Raw genomic sequence first — 22,635 nt, 5'->3', positions numbered from 1 at the left:
AAGAAAATTTTAGAAAATATTGAAAATGTCCTTTATATTTCCCCCCAAATCAAAAGCGATGCATTCATTTGTGTAGTCCAAGAAACAGTCAAAATCTCGACTTCAAGAAAATGGTAATAATACATTTTTCAAACGGTAGCCATTTATGTAAAGTTATTTCTTTAAGTATAATGTTTGCAACATTACAGTTTGTAGGGCTGATGCAGTCAAAAGTATTTAAACTGTACTTAAGTACTTGAGTAAATGTAAAAAGTTATTATTTTATAAGTTACTGCAAACCTCCACCCTTGTAACTCAAGAGAAAATGTACACGCAGCTCTTCTCTGAAACGCTGGTAAAGTCATTTCACCTCATTTCTTCTCCAGGGCCCAGCTTGAGTGCAGCGAAGTCTCCCCAGGGAAGGAGAGTTCGGCTTGGCCTTTAACTGATCCGACACTCCCTCTGCTTACCTTCACTACGCCGTTCCAATAAAGAACTTCCTCTTTGCCCCGGGGGGCCCTGACTCCACATTCCTCCAGTTCTCTCATACCTCCATATTCTAAGCTCTCCTTGATCAACACACCTTCAAAACTTCTTGGACTCCAGGCTTCCTCCCTGTTGCCTCCACTCTACGGTGGGTCTGTCCCGGGGATTTGCCGAGGCCATGGCGGTGCCCTCAGTCCATGAGTTTCACTGGCAGAACCTGGCACGACTGCCCAGCGGCCGCGTCTACCACACTCTGTCTGAGGTGGGGGGGCAGATGTACATGCTGGGGGGCTGCGACGCTGCGGGGAGGCCATGCCCCGGCCTGGAGCTCTATTCTCCTGAGGTACAGAGCAAATCCAACCTGTATCTAATATAACATTTTCAGAAGTGCTGTTAGAAGTTGTTTCAGTGCAACAATGAATTGGTAAAACATTACAGTATAATCATAGACGTTGAAGCAGTGATTTATATTTTTTCAAAGGTCTATAAGCCACAAAAAATGAAACATTCACATGTATAGTCAAATGTGTTCTGGATGATGATACTCATAAGTGAAATTTTCCCTATTGAAATGAATGCACTGAAAAGGGGTCATAAATAACTATCTGTACAGTAGCTGCATTTGAATTTCCACCTCACCAATGTATCATGGTTTATTTAAGACACTAAAGTCACATATCCATTTAAATTGGAAATAAACCTGCCTGGTTCAGAAAGCCTAACCTGGCTCTGTAGAGGGGCACCAAATAAAAGAAGAAAGACAAGTTTTACTCCAACATCATTGAAAACCTCTGAACAACCTTCTGTTCCATCATGTATTTCATCAATATTGAGTGGCTCACATGTCAGGGAATATCACCTGTACTAGGTGAAATGCTTAACAACAAGGTTATAGAAGTAAAAATCCCATTATTTTTCTGAATAGATATTTGATTATCAGTCTATTGGAACCATCCATGTGTAGACTCACAACGTTGCATGCTCCTGTAGAAGCCAAAAGTCTGAATGATATCAATTGACTTTTAATAAAACATATTTTGTTCACCAAGTCAAAGAGATCCTCAGATGTGATAGCAACATCTCTGATTGGTAGAGCTCACTGTTACCATGGAAATGTTAACTACAACCACCATAATCATGTCGGCTACTATCAGATCTTTCTAACATACTGATGTTTTTTACAGAAAGATCATTTGCAATAGATGCATAGTTTCTTCACTCTGAAGATAATTATGTCGAACATCCTTTGTACCTTTGCCTTTTTTCTATTTTCCAATAATCTTTTATAAGATAAGATAAGATAAGAATTCCTTTATTAGTCCCTCAATGGTGAAATTTGTTGAAGGAATATAAAGAAATATACAGAGCTATATATATATATATATTTAAATAAAGAAGAATATACCGTATTTAAACCAGTATATTCAGTGTAAAGAAATATAATATGTGTCAGAATATCCGAATATGTACAGTGGATTATTGCACATGACCGTTCATATTGCACAGATGGATGATTATGTTACAGGAACACATTAATGCGTTTTTGTTATTTTGAACTAAGATGTAACTGAAATATAACCAGATATTTTGACATGTTCTGATCTTCTTTGGGTTTGTATGGAACTGCTTTGCCTGACTGCAGCTCCATGTTCCTGTCTGCAGGGGGACCGCTGGATAAGTTTGCCCCCAATGCCCACCCCTCGTGCTGGGGCAGCCGTGGCAGTCCTTGGAAAGCAGATCCTGGTGGTGGGAGGAGTGGGTGAGGACCAGAGCCCCCTGAAGGTGGTGGAGATGTACAACATAGAGGAGGGGAGGTGGAGGAAGAGGAGCGCTCTGCGGGAGGCCCTCATGGGGGTATCTATCACCGTAAAGGGTATGGATAATAACATTATCACTGTTCACATTATAAACCTGATCCTATGAGGGCAACTAAGTTGTGTCCTGAATGCAACTAATACTATACCATAGAGCACAGGCCTCTAGTGTGACAGCAGCGTGGTGGTGTTGTGTGTAAAGCAATAATGAGACCAAACAGGTAGAGTTAATTAAAATGTATTAGCTGTTTGGGGCAAATCTCATATTAATGTATAATGACTGAACATTATTATTAATAGGCAGCTCCAGAGAGAACCGAGGAAAAACACTTTCTCTTTCGATCAAATTAAAATGAAGCGATCTGTCCACGACCCAGTCATAGTGTCTCATTCCATTAAGTGGTGTTTTTAACACATTCTACTTTAATATGCATGAAAAATCAAGCCTAAGCATGAACTTTGTTATTGGTTTTGCCGAATGTACTTCGTAAAGGCAGCAGGGGATGTGTTGTATTATTCATTGAGACCAAATGAAGGATGAAAGATGTGTGTGGGAGTAAAGATACTGGAACTAAATAAAAAAATACTTACTTCCTTATAAGACGTATTTTAAGACACGAACTCCAGAGGATGTCAGCACAATTGGGTGTCTTGCCGACAGGGGCAGGACATAATGTATAAATTCATCTGTGTTTTCGTTGACAGCACATCGACACAGGCATTGCGGTTTTTCATCAAAATCTCTTTTGACATCTTCGGTTTTGTACGTGTGTGGCACCGCTTTTTCATCCTAAAATATTCGTACTCTTATGTTGTGGTTTTTTCTCAGATGTCCATGTAATGATTAGGACACCCAGTTGTCACTACCACCGATGCACAGCAGGGACACTGGAGGCCATAGTGTAGAGGAGATGTAGGCAAATAGCAGCCTCTGGACTTAAACTGGCCCTGCAGCAACATATTTGGCCCTTGACAAAGGTTTTCACATCTGAAGTTGACAGTAAATCTACTGCAGATAAATGTGAAAAGACGAAGATGAGCGTCCCCACAGATCTGAACTCAATACATCAAATACTGCCCCCATGTGAGAGGAGGCATGTAACCTACTGTTACTCCCCCTAACTGCACACCGGGCTATGCAAACACATGATGCTGAGATTGCATTTGATATACTGAACATATGAATAATACATATGGGTAATATAATCTATATACTTCCTGTGAATTTAAACACAGCTTTAATTCTTGTGCTTGCTCTGTATTGTCTCATGTGCACAAATACCTGACAGTGGGAAATAAACTGTAGATGTGCTTGTACAAAGCTGCACCCTCAGTGACTGATGTAGAAATACTGGACCATGGCTGATCCTAATCGCTCAGCCCTGCTATAGAGTGTATACTGTGAAGTGTACAGCAAGTACTGTTTGCATGGATCTACACAGTGCAGTACTTATTCTTTCTACCTCAATATTTTTAATTTTATTCTATTTGTATTGTATTGTATTTTATTGTATTCAAATATACCGGCTGCTATGACAACTTAATTTCCCTTCAGGGATGAATAAAGTACTCTATCTATCTATCTATCTATCTATCTATCTAATGAATGTACTCCAGCATATTGCAAGAGAAAATGATGATGATGCAGGTCTAGACCTCATCAAGCTGCATATTGACCACTTACATTTTAAAACTTCACATCAAAGTATAATGTTTCTTTACATGTTATTTTGCCAACATGTTCAGGGAGCTGTCTCTGCGCCATGTTTTCATTTTATTTGCAGCTCTTGATTTCACTTCATCACTGTTTTTTCCTCAGCCTGGCCTGCTTCGATTTCTTTTCATTGTCGGATGTCTGTCTACTCAACAATGAACTTCAAATTCTGGTGGTCAAAGGTCACAAGATGAGGTCACTGTGACCTTACATTTTGTGAAAAAAATTAATTTCATTGCATCTTGCACAATTTGGTAGTTGTATCAAAGGTCGAGGGCAATTTATGTATTTTTTTTTATTAAATCCGTTTAAATTGTTCCGTAGGTTAGGTTAGGTTGGGATTTTTTTTATCTAACCCTAACATGTATGAAATAAAGATAAAAAGGAAAATATCAACATATCAGAAAAAAGGCACAGTTAAAAAACAAATGTTCAAAGCATATAAATCATGTCTGAAAAGGAGGAAGAAGTAAATACCTATGGAGTCCTATCCCTTTTATTTTCATATTTCATCATATTACATAAGTCTGGACAAACTTGGGTGTAAATCGTAACTTCATTGGTTTGTGAACGCTTACAAACACTGTTTGTCCCTTTTTAGTATTTTTAGTATTTATTTTCTATTTTATCGCTGCTATGACCTTTTAAATGTTCCTTTGTCATTAAACTAACTACGACTACAACACTTTAAACCTCACCTCAGTAAAAGTTGTTTTTAAACTTGGAAGTTTTTCAGGTAAGTTTTCCGATTGGATTTCAGTGGATCAGGTTTTTCGGCCCTGACGCTCAGATTTATTCTCACATTGTGGATTTTTAACCAGCGGTCTATAAAGATAAACAGTGTTTTCAGAGAGCCTCTCGTCAGCCATGGATGAGTTTGTATTCAGTCCAGTGGTGCATTTGTCAGTGTCTGCAGGAACACAGATAGATGCTGCATACACACAGACTTATTGGCCTCATATAGGCTTCATCATGCTGCTCTCTCCATCTCCCTGACCAATCTTCGATCCTCAGCTCCTTTGCGTGTAGTTTCATCCCCAAACTCATCCCCAGCAGCTGAAAAGGAGACAAATAGTCTGACAAAGTGATCGATAGCGAAAAATTAAAACAAATATGGTATTTTTAAATGGATAGTCAGTCACACGATTGATTAAAGTATGGCATTTTATTGACATTTGCAGGATCATTATTTTCCAGATATTAGATGATGAACTTTAGGTAATGACATTTTTCATCTCTCAAATTAATATAACCTATTTGGAAAAAAACTTGTTTTTCCTTCCTTTGTTATTTGTGTAATTTAGATGCATTGAGGTTACAATTCAAAAGAAAGGGCTGTATAATGAAAAACATGAAAAATTGATAATGTAAAAAACATAATAAAAATGCAGATTGTTTCCCCGCAGCTATTTCTCTCGAGTTTGATGATTAATGTTTTAGTTTCTTTTGTTTTCACACCCTCACCCACTTCCATCCTTATTCTAGAGGTGTCATCCTAAAGTGCTAGACGTGGACATTTTTATTCTGCTGCTGTACTCGCCGTCCTCCCCGTCCTCCACTCGTCTGTCACACTCTCTTGCCTCGACTCAAGTTAACTCCTCATCCAGCTCTGTAGTCTAGCAGATTTTTAACACTCCATAAAATACAGTGCCGGTGAGGCATTTGCACCAGCTGGGATTGGTCTTTCACTAGCTGATTATTGCTGAGGGAGGTGTTGCTACCTCTTTTTTGGATGTTGTGAGGGATATTTCTCAGACTAATCTTAAATCTAAAAAATGTATTTATTGAAAACTGTGCATTAATTTATGATGCTGTGAATTATTAATCTAAACTATACTCTGGCTATGTGTATGTGTAGATGGACGGGCTCTGGCCGTGGGGGGAATGGGTGCTGACCTGCTCCCTCGTAGCATCCTGCAGCAGTATGACCTGCGGAAGGACGTGTGGGCGCTACTTCCTCCAATGTTGACCCCACGCTACGATGCCAACACACAACTGCTTGGCAGTAAACTCTACGTGGCAGGTACAAACGCACCACTGTGGCTGTGTTTATACTGCAATAGTTGCATTTTGTGTGTCATACAACAGTTTCATTAGTACATATATAAATTTGACCTGATCTTAAAGGTGGCCGTCAGTGTAAGAGACCAGTGAAGGCCTTTGAGATGTACGATGCAGAGACGCGTTCTTGGTCAACGCTGCCCATGATGCCCTGTAAACGTTCCTATTGTGGAGTGATATGGGACACAGCTGGGAGGCTCTGTCTGCTTGGAGGACTGCGACAAGGAGGAGGACATCAGAGCTCCAAGTTCGCCAAGAACGTTAACATTTTTGACACTAACCAAGGTACAGAGAAACCCACACACGATTGTACATCTATTTTACTGAGGACACTCATCGTCATTATGCATTCCCTTGCCCCTCAACATAACCTTAACCATCAAAACTAAATGCCTAAACCTTACCCTAATCTAGACATAATTCTAACCTTATCCCCAAAACCCTTAAACAAGCCATTAAAATTGGGTCAGAAAGTGAGGACCAGCCAAAATGTCGTAATTTCTCAGAAGAGCACACATACACACACACACACACACAAACACACATTGTTAACTATGAATTTAATCTCATGTTCATATACATAATTATGAATTCATGATTAAACTTAAACCATGGTAACTGTTCTTGCTGAGCTATAAATCATAATGGCTCCTCAGAACCTCTGAACTTGATTTAAATTCTAAGGTTCTGAATATATGCCAAATGTGTTAATTTTAACTGCAGTGGAATGTGTATAGAGCAATCCAGGTAGAACAGTTATTTGAATATTTCATTTATTTTAGCTTAATGGTAAGTCAGTGGTGTCCTAAGATCTAGAGTGAATTAGCATAGCAAGCTGTGTCTCCTTGTCTCCAGCCTTTATGCTAAACTACGCTAAATTCTTCCTGAGTTCATCTCCACATCACACAGCCTCCGACTCATTGATCTTCTCACCTCACTCTGATAAATGATGATATGTATATTGTATATCCCTGGGGTCATTATGTTCAAGTTGGCTGATTAAGAGATTGAAATTAGACAGCACAGATTATGGGTTATCATTATATTTTTTGGGTATCAGCAAATGTATCCTCATCTCCATTTCCACTGACAGCATCCGTCTTCATTTCATCCTTCCCGTCATACAAAGCAGCCATTAACATCAAGCTCACCATGAAGAGAAATGGTTTTGTCCTCAAACGGGCTGGTTCCTCTCTTAATTCTGAGCACACGCCGCGTCCCACAACACTGCGAGATGACTTATCCCTTCATCTGGCAAAGACACCCAAGAGTAACAGGTGAACAAATTGAGGAGGGACCGGAAGGAGAAATGGGGGAGCAAAAATCAATAACTAATTTTAGACAGCTGGATATACGGTCACAATTCAGGATTGGCTGGAGCCAAATAAAGCAGAACGTGCAGTGATAATGTTAATGTATGATAATGGGCAGGAAGTTTGCGTGTGTGTGTGTGTGTGTGTGTGTCTGTGTGTATGTGTGTAAGAGATATAAAAGGAGAAAGAAGGAAAGAAAAAGGCTTCCAATACACACAAATACAAGCGTTCACGTGAATTCACTAATGCATAACCACACGCACGTGGACACACACATATAAGGCGACGGCAGCCGTACCCGGTTTCTCCAATCTAATTTTGGTGGAGATGAGATGGGAGATGAGCAGTGGAGGGAGGGAGGGCTGGGGATGAGCAGTGCTTTAGATTACAAGATCCAGAAACAGATTGCTTTATTATCCATCTGCAGCAATATCTCTACACACACACACACACACACACACACACACACACACACACACACACACATGGTCATGCAATCTGCTGTTGCACATTGACATCCATTACTGTTCCATTCCATATCGCAAAGAATTGAGACGCACACCTGTTAGGGGATGTTTCAGCATTGTTGGCAGGCTGCAACAAGTACAACAGAAAACAGAAAAAAAACTATGTGAAAGTGTTGTGAGAGAACATTAACATGGTGAATGAAAAGCTGTCTTTAGAAATTTGTTTAAGGGGTCAGTTCACCTAAATTGCTAAAAGAAATTTCCTCTTGAGGTATCGGTTTCTGAAACTTCTACCTCCACCACAGCGCAATAGAGAATTCAATGCTGTTATAACCATCAACAATTCTATTCACCTCACCACTATTGGGGTGGAGGCAGAAAACTCAGAGACCTTGAAAGACAAAGCTTAGTCTTTGTCTTTCAAGCAGCACTGTTCAGAGTTTGCCATGTTTCAACCAGAGTTGTGGCCCCAGAATAGTCCCTGCTCTGGAAATCGTATTTTCAAATAGCCTATGAACAATTCGTTGAAGGCATTTTTGCATTTATGTGATAGGGCAGTTTAAGTGTGAAAGTGGGAGAAAGAGAGGGGGATGACACACAGCAAAAGGATGCAAGCCAGAATCAAACCTGTGTACCTGCTGTCTAGCTCTACCAGGTGAGCTATGCAGCACCCGCCCAGTCAACATTTGTTTTGACGACATTGGTTAGATGTGAGCTTCTTGGCTGAATGTGTACAACCTCATTCATACATTTAGCAAACTCTGGGTGCCCAATATTTTTTAAACTAATATGATAAGCAAGTCACATAAGACAAGTCACATAAATTTACTTCCTAAGAGGTAAACAAACTTGAGGGAATATAGTAAAACAATGCGTGAATGAGTGAGAGAGAGAGAGAAATTGTGATCTGACAAGTAACAATTTCATAATTTAAAAGCATATTTGCTGTTTGTTTCACTTCAGTTATATACTAAGTTAGTATTGGGTGCATATTGGTTTATTATGATGAAATTAATTTATTATTTTGTATGTGCTAACCATGGTCACCTAAATATTGTGATAACTTCATATTTCCATCTTTATTGCACATGTCTGTCATCTTCCTCTTAGACAGCAGCAGCAACAACCTCCTCTGAAAAGATGAAGCACACTATGTATTACCTGTGAGACAAAAACTGGGGGGAAAATAAGCTTTCACTGCTGCTCATGAAGGTTAATTGCTGAGCGTGTGATGATAATCGAAGGGGATGATGAGCATATGAGCATAAATCCTAGATCGTCCCATCTGGCTGATGTTGCGGTTTTACCTGCATTGGTTTCTAAATTAGTTGGACCCATTAAACCACAGCTAAGCAAGTGAGGTGCTAAGTGACAGAGCTGCAGCCATAATGACTCTGTGCTTTTGTTGTGTTGAAGAGGTTGTGGAAAAAGACAGGTTTGCACAAGAGGATTATTTGGTTACTAATCTGAGTTCTGTGTTACCTGGAACTATTTGGTCAAATAGAATGTTGATCCAATGTTGATCCAGGATTAGGTTTGGGTTAAGGCAGGAACTAGACACACTGGTAGGCTTAGAGTTTAGCAAGAGAAGGCTACACTTTGAAATAATGCAACTGATACATCCCACCACTTCCTATCTCTCGTCAATGCTATGTCACCAAACCACATAAACGTTCACTGACATCTGCTAGTGGCCAAATTTTCCTTGCTCACTCGCTAACTTCTGACTATCATCTCTGCTTCAGCTGTGTATGTCTCTCCGGCTGCATGGAGGCAGGAAGGTCAGGTATTGACAGACAGGTATGACATCCAATCATTTTTTATAGTCTGAATAAAGGTAACGATGCGTTTGTGACATGCAGCATGCTGGCAATGGGAATGGAGTCAATATCTTTTCTGTGTACCCACGTTTAAATAAGCCACATATGTCCACTCCAGTATTAAAATCATTCGAGGGCCACAGACAGCTTTTTTTCTTTTATCTTTTCAGATTACTTAATTTATTGATAGCTATCGAGACGTAAAGAACATCAACAATTAAGATATAAAACATCATACCTTTAAAGGAAACATGTCTTTTGCATTTCTCATTTAGATTTATGAATTCTTCTGCTGTCACTGCATCTAATGAAGAAACGTTTTCATCAGTCCCTCATGACTGAACTAGTGCAGCTCAGCAACAGTAGCCACAAATGTTGCTTTCCTCCAGAGGCCAACAAGTAACAAGTGTTCCTGTGCTGTGATAGATGTCAAGCTTCAGATGGTAAAAACTGACCAAGAGACAAAAAAGCAGATGGGATGTGACAGATTTGGGAATAAAGGATGTGTTTTTTTTGGCATAACAGCGGATCAGTTTGTAATTAAAACAAAGTAACGGTGAGGTTGTGTCCAGAAGGATTGTCTGTGTAGTCAGCGGCGTCTGAGATTTCACAGACAGAATCCATCAAAGAGCGAGAACCAATCACTGTTTCTAGTTTTAATCATGAGGGACAATTACAGAGGAGAGCTGAGGACCAAATTACCACCACACAGACTACAAAGCCCGGTCTTCTGAGGATCGCCTCATCTCCTCTGTTCTATTGTCGCTCCCTCTCTCCGTCTGTAATCTCTCTCTGTGTATTTTCCCTGCCTCTCCTCCTCTTTATTCTCCTGTCTTGTCTCCCAGCAGAGTAGAATAATGCATGCTGGTGTTTTCCCTGCGTCCTACAAAGAAAATCTCTCAGCAAATTCTCTCCCAAGCAAATAGGAAACAGGCCTGCAGTCGCAGCTCAGTCTCAAAAGACTGACCCATAAGTCTGTATCAGGATGTGTTGACACAACTGTAATTTAAAGGAGAAATCCAGCCCCTAAAACTGTAAGCGCTGTTTAAAAACGAATTACTAGTGTGGTAGCTTGCATTCTGTTCTAATGTTGTAGATCAATTCTGGGTTTTATTTGCTAATGCTTGATATATGGGGGCAATAGATGATGTCACGGTATGTTCCCAGCATCTAGTATGAAGGGAAATAGAAGATAGAATATAATGTCGGTGTCAGATCAAAGAGAATAATTTTCTTTCAGGTATCCATTTTCCATCAATCATTAACAAAAAGACAAATCAATTGCAGTGAAGGAAGTGATTTTTTACCAGAATGCAATGCAGTTACAGGTTGTTGCATCACTGTCAGACGGTAAAGGCCAAAGGGAAGACAGTTTGATCTACTGAGGATTTTATATTTGTTTCACCAGCTTGTACCATAATGTTGGATCTTTTGTTTGGAGGAATCGAGGCAAACCTTTTTCTCTGCGAACAGTTTTCTCTTGTATTATTATTGATTGATTCTCTGTATCATTACATTAGAAACCAAACTTGGTGCTAAAAACTGTTTGTATTAACTAAGATGACCTAGAGCAGTGGTTCTTAACCTTATTGGAGGTACTGAACCCTGCAAGCTTCATCAGTGCATTCACCGAACCCTTCGTAATTGGACAAATAAAATATTATTTCTTCAAAACATAGGTATATATTTTGTTAGTGCACAAAATTAACCATACATCAGGTGCTCACAAAATCACTGTGTTCAAAGAACAAAACCAACTAACAGGAATTTCAGATACAGCTTCAGAAATGCGCGGCTTCACCTTGGCAAGTGCGACTCTTATTTCATTTTCACAACAAAGTCTGTTCCTTTTCTTAATTTTCATATCTACCATCCTCGAAAAGTATTATATAAATAAGTTGTACCAAACGGTGTGAGTATCTCAAGGGTCACCCAAACGTTGAGAGCGTTGTTGTATTTGTAATCTGACACGGCGAAGAAAAATTGTGCGTTGCCGAATTGTCTGCAGCCAATTTTTTGACGGCCGACAAAAACGGCCAGATATTGCCAGTGTGAACCGGGCTATACTGTGTGTGTCTTGACCCCTGCCGAACCCCCGAGAGTGACTCACCGAAACCCTTGGGTTCGATCGAACCTAGGTTAAGAACCACTGACCTAGAGCTTTGCCGAAAACATGTATAAACAGTCTAAAACCTCTCTTTAAATCATATAGTAAAAAGTAAATAAAGAACATGAATCTGAGTATATTCTTGATCACACAATGGCGGCTGGGATTTATTGAATGTCATAGATTGATGTAACACAACAGTGAATTACTCACAGAGAGGATTTTCCTCAGAGGTGAGAACCAGCTGTGATCTCTCTACTGTGATGTCTCCCCTGTAACTTAAGCAGGCTGGAAAAAACTGCTCCTGATCGCACTCTGCAACGAGCAAGAAAACTCCCCATCTGGCTACTTATCTTTCCCTCGCTTTTCTCTTGACCTTGTTGTCTCTGCCTTTTGTTTAAGAAAACGATTGAAAATAAATTGAAAAGAGCAGAGAGAATGAAAAGAGTATGAGGGAGAAAGAAAATGGAAAAAAAACATCATAAATAATAGGAGAAAGAGAGAGAGATTCAGAAAAAGAAGAAAGCTTTTCTTGTGCTTTTTTTCTCTTGTTCTGCCTCGATCTCTCTTTCTAATGCTCTCTCCCTCCCTCGTTCCCTAATGAAGTTATCTTTCTCACTCTGTCACGCTTCTCCTCAGTCTGGGTTTCCTACAGATAAACAAGACTTGGCAGCAGCTAAACCTAAAAAAGGGAAAACTTCAGGAGAGAACCATTATTTTGTGAGCTATGTTTTCATTTCCTCCACTGTTAGGTAATTTCCCTATCATTTGGAGTGTGGATGCTTGAGCGTGAAGTAAAATGTCACCTCTGCACTGCATAAGGTTTTAAGAAAGAGTTTTAAGTGTCAGCTAATTAGGGAGATTAAATAAAAAACTGTAATGTCTTCCACACCTGCGGCTCGACTGATTGTTGTCTTGTGTTATTTTGGGATTAAAGCTGCCAATGGCTTTCTTAACGGGTAGATAAGAAAAAAGCACTTTCTCACCACTGCACCTGCGTTATAAATCCCAGTGGGGTTTATTCATTTTTTTGCATTAGCAATGTTCTAGGATGGAACCAGTTGAAGGATCATTTGTGCCTCATTGCAACGAACAGCTCTCACTGGTTGGTTGGGATATCTGTACAGAGGAGTGGGTTCTATGGGCCGAGTGGAAACAGTTGGCTTTTAAAGCAACACAAAGCAAGATTAGCTCTTGGCTAAACACGGGCTCCCCCTACAGGTGGAATGCGTTATTCACTGTTGTAAACACAAGTTCTGGTCTGAGCCTCTTCGTGTTCACAACTGTACACATGTGCATTTTTTGACAAGCTGACAGAGAAGAAACCGTCAAACGTCAGAGGCCAAAGAACCACATCGATTGAGAAGGGTTTTTTTGTTTTTTTTAGAACTTTATTGAAGAGAAACACAAACATTCCTTGACAACATCACAAATTATATATGACAGACTGATTAGTGAAAAATAATAAAATAAATGGACCGTTAAGACATTCCGTCGTACCACAGGATTCCCCTCAGTTAGAGAGGTATCCTGCAATAGGTAGCCACCTCCTCACAAAAACATCAGACCTTAATTTTTAATTAAAGCCTCCATTCCATACACCTCCCTCAGCTTCTGTTTCCACTGTGCCACTGTAGGTGGCTGTGGATTCAACCATTTTATTGTCACCATTTTCCTAGCAGTTATCAAGAATATATGTAACAAGTGCTCTTGGTCTCTTGTGTACAAGCCTTCAGGAGTTAGATCGAAAAGAAACTGACTTGGGGTGAATAGTATATTAATTCCCAAAACTGTATCTATTTCGGTCTTTATCCCCTTCCAGAAAGGAAGCATCATTGGGCAATCATAAAATATGTGTGAGTGGTCGCCAACCATTCCACATCGTCTCCAGCAGTATATTGCCGCTGGATTATCTGCAATTGAGAAGGTTTTTGAGGTCTGACAGTTAATGTTTGTGTGCACTCAACTCAGAGTAGAACAGTAGCATAACAGCCCATCTTCAAATAAGCAGAAAAGCACAAGACGTAGCAAACAAGCTAAGGTTATGAAATACTGTCCAATAACAACAACGGCATGTCCACGTCTGTCTTGCATCCTTTGGCCTCTTTAGCTCTCGCCAGCAAGTGAAATATGATCGGTTATTCACTAAGTATGATTTGGTTTTCTCGCACTGTCACTTTTTCTCTCTCTTCTTCATATTTCCAGACAAATCAGTGCCGCTGCCATGATGTCCATGCTGAGAATGGCAAGCTAGTTATCTTACAGCTAGCTGCTAGCTCTGGCTCTGGTTGTTGGTGTGTGACGTATCTCGTAAAGCAATTCGTAATGTTCAACATACACCAGAGTTAAATATTTCTGTTCCAGGTGTAGATTGAGCACTGTGGCAATGACAAACAAGCCAGTATCCCTATTATAGATATCCCTAACAGCTATTTTGTCTTCTGAAGTGACAACAAAAATACAGCATTCAAATTAAAAAAATTAATAAACCAAGAAAAAAAACATTGAGCCAGCTTTCTCTTTTGTGCTGAACGAATATGTGCAGGTGTCCTGTTGCCGTCCATGCTGTGCTGACAGACTGGCTCCAATCCAAAAGAATAGGAGGACAGCCCTAAGTCAGTACATTTTAGATGTAATGATAGACCGTTTCAAGTTACCAGTTTAATGCAGAATTTAAATTTCTCATTAAAACAAATTCTCCTTCAAGTTAATAAATGGACTGTGTATAGTGCTTTTCTAGTCGTATCAACGACACAAAGAGCATTATATAGCAAAGTCCCATTCACCCATTCATACACTTCTATGAACTGTGACGTTTTAATCACACACCATTCATACGCTAATAGAAAAGCCATAAGGGACAATTTGCGGGGTCAGTATTTTGCCCATGGACTGTTTGGCAAGCTGATTGGAGGAGCTTGGGATTGAACCAGAGACCTCCTGGTTATTGGATGACCAGCTCTACCCACTGTCGCCCATAAAGGAGACTTCCAGTATTTTTTAACCTGGATCCTATGTTGATAAATGTGGGTGTGTAACTAGCTGCTGCATGGTGGTGAGTGAGACATCTTGTGGAGCAAGAAATGTTGCCAGACTCTAAGACCCACAAAAACAATTTGAGCTTGTTATTAGCGAAAAAAAATCAACATTTAGTTGCTGCCTTTGGTTGGTGAATGAAGTTTCTATGTGATACTTACACACATGCAATAATTTCCTTCACACTGCACATAAGCAGCTGTCTTACAATGTATGATCACATGAATCAGCTTGTGAACCTCCACAGCTAATTTAATTTAGATAATCCACAGCAAAGACATCGTAGACGGTTGTCTCTCTCTTGGTTCACAGAACAGGAAGTCTTCTTTTTATCAAATGAACCAATGCACGATGACTCTGTCCTTTCTACCCTCTGGTGCACATACTTAAGCATAATCTCCACAGACAGCTATTTAAATCTGTAATGAGGTTATCTGTAATGACTGATAAGGGCTCCCAGTGTCACCGTGAACTTTCTGCTTACACTGTAGGCAGGTTCCCCCGCCCTGTAGAAGATGAGGGGAATCAATAAATAAACAGTGTTGATTTATCCCCCTGTTCGGTAACTTTCGGTCAGTGGACAAGGTCACTGTCCTTTCAGCTCCAGACAGACATGAAGCCGGTTCTGACAACACAGTCTGTGTGGATTTCACGGACTGAACACTTCAGTAACACTTATGGATTGTGGACAAGGGACACGCTCTCCATAATTGTTACTACTTAATATGAAGACACCAGTCATGGAGGGAAGAGAACCTCTCTGCTATTTAAAGAAATATCAGAAAACTGCTGAACTAGTTTTCTTGAAACCTGGTGGAAGAATGGACCATGGGCCAAGAAATAACCCGTTACATTTTATCGTAGATCTGGGGAATTATTTTATTACTTTCTCTATCATTGTGAGATTTTTCCAAAATCTAGTCTCTATTTTCTATTATTATTTCTATGGTAAATAAGAACAGTTTTTCACATAATTTTCACTTATTTCCCAATGAATACTTATTTGACCCTGAAAGAGGACTGATATTTCTGAGTGTATAAAATTTGGTGTGATTGACTGACTTTAAGGTGAATGTTGGGACGTGATGAAGGCAAGTGCTGCTCTTGTTCAGTTAAGCAGTTTTTTCAGCTTTAAGTTCCTTTTTTTCCTTTATTCGGTTTTTGTTACGTATGTAAAATGGGACAGGGCGTGGTGTGTCTAAAAAATGACTCTGGACTTCCTCACCCAGACCGGCCCCAGTAACCCCTTGCTGATATGAAACCTGTAATTTATCTTTTTATGTGTTGTATCATCAGCTTGAGGTAATTTTTTTCTTCAACCTTTTCATCTCTCCCCTTCCTCTCTAGGGGTTTGGATTTTGTCCATTTTCCATGTTGTATTTTCAATGCTGCTATTAATTGCTTATAAATATGATATTTCCACAACGTGTACTGCAAGTGAAGCAACTGTACCACAATTCAGTCTAGAATGAGAAGAGCTGCCTCCCTGTATGTAGGGATGGGGGCCGCTCTGCTCTAGTTTCAACAACCCACTACTACACAGTAAACCTGCTGTCAGATGAACTGCAGTTTGCAGGAGTCCAGCTGAATTTTAATGCTGCTTAACCGACTTCAGAGTTTAAGAGCAGCCATCTTAGGCATACAACCTCCTTTCCATACTAAATGGGAAGATGGCCCAGAGAAAAAGCTGATTGAAGTGATCTTGTCAACATCATCTTCAGTGTTGTTCTGTCATTATTCATCAGTTCAGTTTTTTCATGTAAGTACAGTCATAAAAATGATGAGAGAGCAGGCAAACAAAGTTGTCCTCTCTGACCTCCAGCTCCAGCCTTCCTGTCCTCTCACTGTCTGTTTGTAGTCTGTTTGTTATAACCTTTGTGCGCCCTTGCCAGGTGTGTGTGTGTGTGTGTGTGTGTGTGTGTGTGTGTGTGTGTGTGTGTGTCTGTGTGTGTGTGTGTGTGTGCGCTGTATGTTCAATTCCTCAATGCAGCTGCCTGTTGGATGACCTGTTTGTGGAAGGTCACTCTGCATAAACAGGCTCAGCAGCATCCTGTCTATCTGAAGGTGCACTACAGTGGCACTGGACTTCACCTCAAATACTTTATAAACTTGTGCACACCCACACTCACACATTAAGTAATTCCTGCTCTTGTTTCTTCTTCTTCTTCTTTGTCTGCAGGTGTGTGGTTGAAGTCGGAGGAGACGGTTGCACTGAAAACAAAGAGAGCTGACTTTGCTGCTGCGTTCCTGCGTGGCCGGATGGTCATAGCAGGAGGACTTGGTAAGAGAGACAAACGGTAAACTAAAACTTCTGCTGCTCAAACATGTTTGTGCCAGGGAGCAGGGACAGGAGGAGGCGTCGGCTTCACCACCGACCGGGGAAAAGGAACATCTTTTCAGCATCTTTTATTTAACAGAAAGAGCAAACATAAATTCAACAAAGTAAACTTAGAGCCAATAACACAACCTTTTCAGGTGCAGCAGCAGCTCAGTTCAGTCTGTCTCTTTCTCCATATGTGGCAGTCTCTACCTCATGTGTTTCTCCCTGTGGCAGCTCTCCTGCTGCCTTTTAATCCGTGGAGAGTGTTTGGCCAGCTAGACTCAGCTGTGCCAATCTACTCTCCCTAGTACAGCTGGAGGTGCTCATTTCCGAGCCACCTGCACACCCACAAATGAGTATATGTGATATAAAATATAATTAAACAAAACGAGTGCCAGTTCCCAAGGTAATTATGGGAGTTGAATTAATTCAAGTGAGACATGATTTGCTTGAGGAAATGACGTCAAATTTGCTACAAACATTTACTAAGGCTAAAAAAAGGAACTGATTATACTTTTGTGATAGAAGTTCAAAAGGTCAAGTTCACATGCGTTGTATTGAACACAATATATCCGAAATTCACAAAGGGATTTATATTACATATGGTGGTCAAAGGTCAAGGTCAAAGTGACCTCATGTTCCTGTGAATGTGATGTATTAGGTCTGCCCGTAAGTAATGTCATTACATCTGGTAAAATTCTATTGGACTCAAAGATAAAGAGATTACGTTTCATGGGTCAAAGGTCACAGTCACATCACATGAATCTGGGGAAAAAAGAATGTAGAAATATGTTCACTGAAACTACACTGGTTGGTATACAACCGGTAAAGCGGTAATTCAAATTTATCAGCTGAAGCATTTACTGTCTGGCTGTAACCAACATGGCATCTTTTATTGTTCCAGCTCTTTCTAATCTGCACTGCAGAATTGTTATGTTTTTTACATTGGACCATAGTCTGTATAGAAATGGACGCAGACTCAGGGTTGAGAAAATGAAGCCAATGCGGAAGTGCCTGAAACCTGTGTTGTCTTGAATGACATGCAGAGTGTGACTCTAGTCTATGAGAAAATGTACCTACTTCTCACTTGATTTATAACGTTATTAAATATTTTCTTGAAGAGTTTATGTTCTCAATCTCTATAGATTCAAGTCTTCTCTAATACATCACAACATTAATTTGTATTAGTCAAATAGACGATAAACCACTGCATGCATTGGGATGTGGATACCGTGTGATAGACAGCTAGTACTGTCCAATTGGTGGAGGTCCCTACGGTAACTTTTCAATGAATCTACCATCAGCACAACTGGTAAACTGTTGTACCTGTTTGGAGTCTGCAGTGAAATCATTAGAGCACTATCAGAGCTTTTTGCTGCCATATCAAGTTTATTATTTCAGGGAATTTATTACTTAAATGCAATAAACTATAATCTCTCAAATTAATATAATTAAAAAGGCACTGGCTGTGCTTTGAGAAAAGGACTAAGGTAAATATTTGAGCAGTTGTATTATTGTCTTTGAGGCTTTAAAGTTTTTCACTTAGTTTTCCTTGAAATCCATGTATACTGTTTTTTTGCTTCATCCAAATAAACAAAAGATAAATAATTCAGAGGAGGAGAATTAATTCACTTTGTGTTACAGCATAAAAAAAAGGAGATTTATCAAGTGCATCAGCAACCTCCTTTTACAGACACAGTTACTGTGGACATCTGCAGAGCACGAAGTGTTAATTGGAGCTACTTTCTTCATAGTCGATATGAAAGCTGTTTACAGTTTGTGGTTAACACTTGCCCTCAGAGAAAATATCTTCCCGCCCCCACAATTTAACCACTGGCTGTAAAAATAGTCTCAAACACCTGATTAGCTGCAGCATTTTGAGTTAAATTCAGATGTAAATGTCAATCTGAGATAACTGAGATTTAAAGGGGAAATTTAGAAATATTGTTCTGTGACTGTGTGTGTTTTCATGTCATCCTACATGCTTTAGGTCATGAACCCTCGGCTCTGGACACAGTGGAGGCCTTCGATCCTCAAAGGAAGAAGTGGGAGAGGTTAGCTCCCATGAGCTTCCCGAGATGCTCCGCCTCCTCCATTGTCATCAGAGACCGCCTCCTGGTGGTGGGAGGAGTCAACCAGGTACAGAAGGTTTTGTGCTGTTAAACAGAAAGTTATTACAGTGACTTAGCAGCTGAATGAATCAATATCAGCAGATGCTCACTGTTTTGAAAAGAGAAAAAAATGATGTCCCATTTTATTTCAAGTTTATTTATACCATCACCCATCATGTGGAGCAGCAGCTGCTGCTGAGTGAGAGGTCATGCTTGTGTGTGGATGTGTGTAGCTGTCTGTCGACTTACTCACTGCATGTATGTCCATGAGGATCACACCTACGCAGATCTGTCCCTGCTTTACTCACTGCACACAACAGTGCTGGACAGTACCTACTTCTCCCTGTGATGAGCAGTGTCATAAAACAACCACCATAATTCTCTAAGACCAAATACAGAAGATAACAGCGCAGGAATGACCAATAGTAACCCCTCTACATTACATTATTACATATCATGTAGCGGATGCTTTTATCTGAAGCAACTTATAATCAGTGCATTCAACCATGAGGGTACAAATGCTTGAATGTGTCTCTACTACACAATTAGCTCACATCAAAATTAAACCTGCTCATCCATAGTATTAAAACTGTGGATGTCACATATGCTCGACCAATCCCAAGTCAGTGCCAAGTGTCAATCATGATGTTTCCCCCTGTTTTCCTTACATCAAATTACTAATTAAAACCAAATGTATCAAAAACATGAGCACTTGAACAGTCATCGGCGTGATAAGAACAACCTTAGGTGAAAGGAGCTACCTTTAGAAAAATTTGCTTCATGTGTACTGTGACTTTTTATTTTATGTCCCAACTGCTAACATGGAAGAGGCAGGGTTTATGACCTGTACTGCAGACAGCCACCAGGGGGCGATGGACATCAAGTCCTTCTCCAGCTGTAACTTTGTGTTTTCAGGGAAAGAAGTTTCTTCTGTTTCTCATCTTGAATCTAAGTATCTCCCAGATGATTTATTGATTCTCCTAATTGCAAATCATTCATAATCAGGCCTCCACTCTGTCGTCTGATTGGATGGGCAGGATATTAGAAAACAATTCCTGCTGGAATCGAAGCAAATATTCCTTGTGTATTATTATGGATTACGAAGAATCAATTGTTGGAAAAGAATATCCAGAAGAAATGTATTGCTGTTTACTCCAGTTTATTCCTGCCTTCGGAGAAAGAAATTAGATTTGTTCAATAATAAGTCCAAAAAAGACAAGAACAGGTGATGTAGACAAAGCCAACATTTGAGGATTGTGTTAAATTAGGGACCTTGTGGCCTAACATGAGATTTCAGGGACTCCTTAATGCAGAGCATGTGAAACAAAACACTGTCAGACCTACAGATTCAGACCTGCAGCTTCAGTTCAACCTGCACCAGTGTCGGCATGACAAGACACTGCGTGGAAATGTAGGTTAATATTTACTATTTACTGTTCAAAGAAATTAAGTAGTTTATGGTTAACCCTAACCCTTTAACAATGAGATTGAGTTTGAACAGTTTCAAAGACTTCTTTTGGCGCTCATACCCATGAATCAATCTGCGGATGAGGACTGTGTGAGCTCCAGAACAGATAAGTAAGGAAGTGAAGCTTGAGTTGAGGTTTTTTCAGCTGTTTCCAAGGTCAACAATTGTTTAGCCCAACATATGACACGTTTAGAAAGGTCACAGACAATTAACACTTCATCTCAAACCAACGACACCTATGTTGGGTCTGTTGACTTTCCAACAATGTTCAAACCCCAGAAATCCCCAATTTTATTGAAGATAGCATGACGTTTCATTTCGGTCGATTTTAATTACTTCATATCCAGGTTAACTGTGGCTTTACTCATCATTATGTAACGTGAGCTCCGTCCACCTCCATCAGCCAATACATAAATAACTAAATGTTGACTTTGAGATCCTGTTTTATAAAATGTCTTATATTGTTCTTTAATACTCACTGAAGACTATTCACCTTGAGATAAAAGCACAAAGAAAGCAGCAGCCAAAGAGAAAACCCCCTGCAACATTAGAAACCCTGCACCTATCACTTGAACTGCCTGTTGGTTTCAACAGGATTAATGAAACTGTTCTGTGAGTGACTAAACAGCTCCCCCTTGTGGAGAAATCATTAGCCCACTGAAAGTGACTGAGTTTGCACATGAGCTTCAACCACATCTCAATATCGAATTAATGACAGAATTGATTATTATTGAGTGGATTATTGTTTCATGGTTAGAAAGAAAAGGAGGATTTTGTTTTAAGGTAGTTAACTAGAGAGTAAGGGTACTCTTACCTGCTATTGTTAAAATACAACAGCTGGCTGACTGACTCAAAACAGTGGTTCAACTACTGACAGGGACTGTGTTCACTTTGGATCTTCACTATCTCTTTATTTCGCCCTCTTTCAGGTTCCCAGCTCAGCCCATGAGATCCTCTATGTGAAAGAAGAAGAGTGTGTGTAGCCTGTAGAGACTGACCCCAAATCAGAATCAAGCAAACCTCCTGAATCCGACTGTAGTGCAGTGTGTACGAAGCTTTGAGAACACTGAGGCAGATGGAGTCATGACGTGTGCAACAGATAACACTTCCCCCTGCTGGACTGCACTGACACTGAGACCCACATGGAAGCACACACATGCACAATGGAGGAGCTGGCTCTTTCTTCACGCCAACTCATGTTTCCTGATATTTTTAGTATGTTACAATTCTGCGTTGTACGTTGTTGTGCATACTTGGGGAAGAGGATATTTTGTAGCGATAATTTCTAGTACTATAGACAGAGTATATGGAAATGCATTTCATGTTTGGTTTGTTAAAATGTGTTTATTTGTGACCAGCTTGCTAACCACTGAGCATATGTTGAAAACATGCAATATTAAATAAAGAAAGTCATTACAAAAGAGGGAGGTTTACTTACATAACTGTATAGCAACAACATTTGCACTGAAGCATCAACACTGAGTGGAGGTTGATTCTAATATGAATAACTTCTGGTGTAGTGTATTGTAGTAATTACACTGAGAATGCTGTAATACCACTCCTCTGTGCTGTAACAGTGCACATTTGTGATTATTACCATAGATCTGTTTAAATGCATTGCGTATATGAAGAAAACAGAAGTATGAAATGACAATATGGTTGTTTAAGTGTTGGTTTAGGCAAATAAGAGGATGATTGTACACATTTGATTCCTGAAGCAATACAAATCTCTCTTTTATTCAGTGTTTCCTTTGTGCAACATATGCTGTGCAGTAATTATCATCACTCACTACATTTTTAGTCGAGTTGTGATATTGCAGATTTGTTGTTGTGACTTACGCCATGGTTTTATGTTTACTGTCATTATAAACAACACAAGACTACTGTCTCCTGGGCTCAGATGTATAAGCTGTAGAAAATGTTCATTGTATTAATGATT

The 22,635-nt window shown here is 39.8% G+C and overlaps 1 protein-coding gene across 1 annotated transcript; it reads left to right on the top strand.

Moving 5' to 3' along the window:
* The first annotated feature begins 643 nt into the window (after positions 1-643).
* On the top strand, positions 644-21,679 carry klhdc8a (kelch domain containing 8A). The gene is made up of 7 exons (XM_061070693.1): positions 644-808; positions 2,128-2,338; positions 5,852-6,016; positions 6,121-6,339; positions 16,977-17,078; positions 19,108-19,256; positions 21,626-21,679. The coding sequence occupies exons 1-7, from the start codon at positions 644-646 to the stop codon at positions 21,677-21,679; spliced, it is 1,065 nt and encodes a 354-aa protein (XP_060926676.1).
* Positions 21,680-22,635: the final 956 nt, after the last annotated feature.

This window comes from Limanda limanda, chromosome 4, assembly GCF_963576545.1.
Source record: "Limanda limanda chromosome 4, fLimLim1.1, whole genome shotgun sequence".
In the NCBI taxonomy this organism is placed as follows: Eukaryota; Metazoa; Chordata; class Actinopteri; order Pleuronectiformes; family Pleuronectidae; genus Limanda; species Limanda limanda.
The sequence above is the reverse complement of the archived record's forward strand: the minus strand, read 5'-3'. Positions and strand labels throughout refer to the sequence as shown.